Source organism: Tamandua tetradactyla, chromosome 4, assembly GCF_023851605.1.
Source record: "Tamandua tetradactyla isolate mTamTet1 chromosome 4, mTamTet1.pri, whole genome shotgun sequence".
NCBI lineage: Eukaryota > Metazoa > Chordata > Mammalia > Pilosa > Myrmecophagidae > Tamandua > Tamandua tetradactyla.
In genome coordinates, this window is record NC_135330.1 from 12046875 (window position 1) to 12052571 (window position 5697).

At 40.1% G+C, this 5697-nt stretch overlaps 1 protein-coding gene across 1 annotated transcript; it reads right to left on the minus strand.

The window, feature by feature from the left end:
* Positions 1 to 516: 516 nt before the first annotated feature.
* On the minus strand, positions 517 to 1461 carry LOC143678783 (olfactory receptor 6N2-like). The gene has a single exon (XM_077155718.1). It carries the CDS (start codon positions 1459 to 1461, stop codon positions 517 to 519), a length of 945 nt encoding a protein of 314 aa, XP_077011833.1.
* Positions 1462 to 5697: the final 4236 nt, after the last annotated feature.

A 5697-nucleotide genomic window follows, 5' to 3' on the forward strand; every position in this document is an offset into this window, starting at 1 on the left:
TGAACTTTTTCAAGGAATACTGCCTTGACTACAGCCCCACTCCTAGCTTTAGCTCTTATATGTGTGTGACTTACATATTCTGTGAAGGCAGAAGCATAAAGACTGTCACTATAGTCATGTGGAGGAACAGGAAGAAAAGGCTTTGGCACAACTCTAATTGGGCAATAGCCCATATCAGAGATAAGGGAGCTGTCTGATTTCTCTTCCAATGTCGTGGAATTTAGGATTGCACTAAATTGTAACTTCAGCTGAAATATTTGCACTGTGACCCAGGTTTTTCCTCCTCCTTTGTAGCATTCCTACTCCATTAGATTGGAATGGAATCAGGCAATACCCCTTGCTCTCCACATATTCCATCTCTGATCACTGTAAGACTATGAGCTCATCAGTTTTTACAGTATTATTACCCAACAATTGAGAGATTATTTAATGGTGTTCACTTTGACTCTGATCAGATAATTGACTAACTTACTGATTCTTAGTTACCAAGAAGCTGGACTATAACAACAGAGATTGTCAGGATCTCTTCAAAATAGTTCTGATCCTGTAGATAACCCGTCTCACAGCCTCCTTCACCTCCTTGTTGCGAAGGGCATAGATGATGGGATTCAGGAAAGGGGTAAGGAAGGCATACACCAAGGCAATAAGTTTATCAGTGCCCTCAGGTCGACTCTCAGGTGAGCCTACATATACTGTGAAGGCAGAAGCATAAAAGAGTGCCACTACAGTCATGTGGGAGGAACAAGTAGAGAAGGCCTTAGCACGGCTGGCAGCTGAGGGAAGCTTCAGCACAGCTCTCAGAATGCCTCCATATATCCCCAGAATGAGCACAAAGTTGCATCCAGTGGCCACACCAATCACTGCTCCATGGACTTGAGCATGCCAGCCTGTGTTTGCACATGCCAAATGCATTAGTGGTGCCAAGTCACAAAAGTAGTGGTCCATCTCTTTCAAGCAGAAGGGAAGAGAGGCAATGAGGCTGGCTGGTACAAGTGCAGCTGAGAAGCCAGCCACCCAAGTGGCCCCTGCTAGCCATAACTGTACCTGTCTTCTCATGAGCACCTGGTAGTGGAGAGGGCGACAGATGGCAAGGTAGCGGTCCAGTGCCATGACACCCAGCAGGTAGCATTCAGTCATGCCCAAAGAATGGAAGATATACAGCTGGATAAAGCATGCCACAGACGAGATGGGCAAGTGCCCATGGAGCAAGGAGTACAGCAACATGGGCACCGTGGTGCTGACATACCAGAGTTCCAAGAAGGAGAGGACGCTGATAAAGAAGTACATGGGTGTTGACAGTCCAGAATCTGCTTGCACCAGCACAATGATGAACAAGTTCCCTGCCAGGGTGAGGAGATAGATGCACAGGGTCCCTAAGAAGGCAAGAGACCGCAAGGTGCCAGTGGTATTGAAACCAGCAAGGATGAAACTCTGGGTCCAGGTGTGGTTGACATGATCCATGATTCCCAGAACTGAGGGATAAGGACAGAGGATTAGCTATGCAGGCTCCTTCCTAAATTCAGGAAATGTTCCTGGTGCCAAGGACACAGAAGGAACTTAGACATTATCTAATCAACACTCCTCACCTGGTAATACAGAAACTGCAGCTCAGAAGGCAGAAGTGTTTGTCAGGATATCGTAGAGCCTGTTGGTGAAAGAGGCAGAACTAGAAACCATGGTTCCTTATTCTAGTTCAATCCTTTTCTATGTTATAATATTGGGATCAGAGATTCATGCAACAGGATTCTTCTCCTATACCACCATCAGATATCAGTAGACACAGGGAAATCACTACCTCTATCCTTCCTTTAGTTTCCAATATTAAAATTACCAATAATACTGGACTATTGTGAAGGGAGAAAAATCATCACCTAAAAGGGGACCAGTGAGGCCGCATTTACAAAGCCCTTCTAGAGTGTATTAACTGTTCTAGTAAAGACTGGAAAACAAAAATAGGGGAAAAGAAGGAAATGCATAAACCCTGAGAACAATCCCCAAAAGATTAGGCCCATCCAGGGCCTACGCCTTTTAAAAAGTGACCCTCAAAGGAGACATGCACCAGGAAGTCACAAAGAAAGGAAACACCACGGTCCAACTCCCTAAGGTCTCTATCTAAAAGCCCAAATATATTGAGGTCAGAGATTTGGCTTTGCAAACTTGTTCTGCCATTAACAGGTAATGCACACTGGACTGAGCGACTCTTCATTTAACCTCAACTACCTCTTCTGTAAAATAAAAATGTTTAAATGAATGTTTTCTAACTCCCTTACAACACGAATAATTTATGGTTCTCTGAAGTCACTGAAAAAATTTTGGAATTGAGGGGTGGGGTGCAATGTCCATAAAGGTTTCCCCCCACATCCTTTTTTTTTTTTTCAATTCTTATCTCCGGTATACCATATTTGCCCATTATCTGACTGTTTCAATGATATTAGTACTTGTAGCTTCTGCCTTGATGTTTCCCTAAATAATCTCCAAGATATTTCCCTACTTATATTTCATACTCCTGAAAATGCTGGTCTCTCAGGTCTTCCTTGCTGTGTATTCCCCTCGGGAAACTAGGTATGACTAGCTTTCAACTTGAGTTCCTCCGGGCAGGAAGTGGGCCACTGGGAAATGAGGCAGATCAGCATTGTTTCTCAAACACCCTTTCTCAACTCTGCAACCCTCACTGTTCACTTCAGAATCCAACCCCAGGAAAATTGTCTGCTTTGGCCAACTAGAACTTGCAAATTCCACGTAGTTTTCCACAAAGAAAGATGATTCAACTTGCATATCCTTATATATACATAGAGAATAACACCTTCAGCATCCAAGAAGTGAGCTATATAGCTTAAAAATTGCTTTGCAACGAGACTTCTTATCCAACTTCCTCTCTACTCCTCCCTAGTTCAGAAAGCTAGATGGCAGAAGGGGAATAAATCATCAGTTTTTCTCACTACTAATTTTATCACCATATGAGAACAATCAGCATGAGCACAACCATCACTGCCACTTCCAGTATCTCCATCTCCATGGCAACCACCTTCCTTATGTCCACTAGCATTTATTCCTTGATTCAGTCATTACTGAATAAGGCACATTACTGAATAACGCACCATTATCCGTACCACCACTACTATTATTATTATATGGAACAACTGCACCATACTTATCCAGCTTTCCATCATCACTCTCATTTCCATCAGTATTAGCATCATCTTCATCAAAAGTCAACATATGTCATATGAGTCAACAGTGACTCAGCAGGCAGAATTCTCACCTGCCATACTGGAGACCCAGGTTTGATTCCCGGTGCCTGACCATTAAAAAAAAAAAAAAAAAAAAGTCAACATATGTAATTGCATATGGGGTTTGCTAAACCCCAACCAACATCTCTCCTGGTAATTCTTAAGAACACCTAGGGCTCAAACCATGACTCTATAAAAGTTTCTTGCACTAAATTTGCTTTCCTGAAACATACAATTTCCAGAGGATTCCTTGGCCAGATAAATCCTGAAATTTAGAGGGACCAGCCTCTCCTAGATTATCAACTAATTACATTCCCCTTTCTTTAGTGTTGACATCCTTTCTAAAATGAAAAAGTCAGAATAGGTACTATCTACAGATCCCTACAGAATGGTAGAAGGATCAAAGGGGAAGGAAGATTATAACAGAGAAAATTGGATTTAACAAAGGGATATAACTGCTGAGTCACTACATTGATATTTCTTCTAGCCGCCAGTGTTTTGGATCAGCTAGAAAGAAATATCTGAAATAGTAGAATAGTAACCCATAATAGGCTCTGAAATCTGTTCTGTAACTATTTGTTGAAATGTACTATGGAAATTATTGATTTTTATTTCTTTTCTTTGTATATATGTTATATTTCACAATAAAAAAATGTTTTTAATAAAAAGTCAGCGTATGAACTCTGACCTCAACCGGGCACGATACATAGCCGTGTACTGAATAGATATAGAGACCATATAAACAACAGATTAAAAATATTAAACCATTGGAAAGTAATGGATTTACATTGTTCATAGACCCAAATGTGATTTACTTTTTAGGAATGAGAGGAAGGGAACAAAATAATAGCAAAATTTAAATTGGAGCTCAGAGCATTAACCAATGAAAGTTTTGCATGTAGACCACATAAATCTAGGGGATACCTTTACATTTCTTCCAATAAACCTAGAAAATCTTGTGAGAGTTGGAGCTATTTAAACAACAGGAAAGGATGATTTTCGATGTTGAGTGTTTTACTTTAGAAAATAATATAACCTTGTTTTAGCTTGTTAATGCTTCTGGAAATGCAATACACCAGAAATGAATTGGCTTTTATAAAGGGAATTCGTTAAGTTACAAGTTTACAGTTCAAAGGCAATGAAACTGTCCAAACTAAGGCATCCAGAGAAAGATACCTTGACTCGAGAAAAGGCTAATGTTCCAGGTTTCTTTGTCAGCTGGGAAGGTATATGGTGACATCTATTGGCTTTCTTGGCATCTCATTTCCAATGGCTTCCCTGAGGGCATTTTCATTCTGCATTTTCAAATGTCTCTGTGTCAGTTCTGAAGTTTTTTTCCAAAATGGTTCCCTCTTAAAGGACTCCAGCAAGCAATCCACTTTAACTGGGTGGAGATACATCTCCGTGGAAACCACCTAATCAAAAGGTCCCACCCTTAATTGGGTGGGTCACGTCTCCATGGAAAAAAACTTAATAAAAAAGAACCTACTCAACAATATTGAATCAGGATTAAAGAACATGGCTTTTCTGGGGTACACAACAGTTTCAACCTGGCACAAACCTCAAGATTGGAAGAATCTCCTTGAGTAAAAAAGTATCAGATGCTTGGGCAATTAGAAGTTTTCTTTCAGTCTTTTATAGTTTTGAGCCTGGATTTCACACATCTGAAACACCTGGCCTTGCTCCATGGTGAATGGTTGCACTGTCATTTGACAAAATTATTTCACCCGCGTATACAGAGTCCCAAATGCCAAACACCTCTAATTTGTAGTCTTATCTATGGATTTTATAAGATAGATTCTGAGAGAGACTTCCCCCATACTTATAGTGCCCAATTGTATATCATCCTTGCTTGGCATTAAAAAATTATTATGGGGTGGGCCACGGTGGCTCAGCAAGCAGAGTTCTCACCTGCTGTACTGGAGACCCGTGTTTGAGTCCCGGTACCTGCCCATGCGAAACTATATATATATATATATTATGATTGTTTGCCTTCAGAAGGTAAATGAAAATCTATTCAGAAATATATGCTAGAGATTTACAAATTGTACACGATAAAAAGTTGGAGGGTTCCAAGTTTAGGCCTTGCTCAACTAAGAAAATTGTTTCTTTACTTTCCATGCCAACTCCTGTCAGTAGAGAGTACTCAATTAGCATTTATTCTGTATGAGGGACCTAGTAAAAGAAAAGAACGAGGCATTATACCTCCATCAAGAAGGTATTAGTGAGAGTGGTATTAGTGAATGTTTTAATGTGAGTGGCAGCAACTAGGAATCCCAGGTTATAGTGTTAAGTGAATAAAGCAGAATTTCGAAACTGTCAACTTTTTATAACATGATGGCTAATATTTAGAAAAAAGTCTATGGCTATGGGAAATGATTAAAAAGGAATAGAGTAATGATTGTTTTAAAATAATTTTCCTGTTATTTTCCATTTTTTTAATCTAAACATTCTGTATTTGGTCATT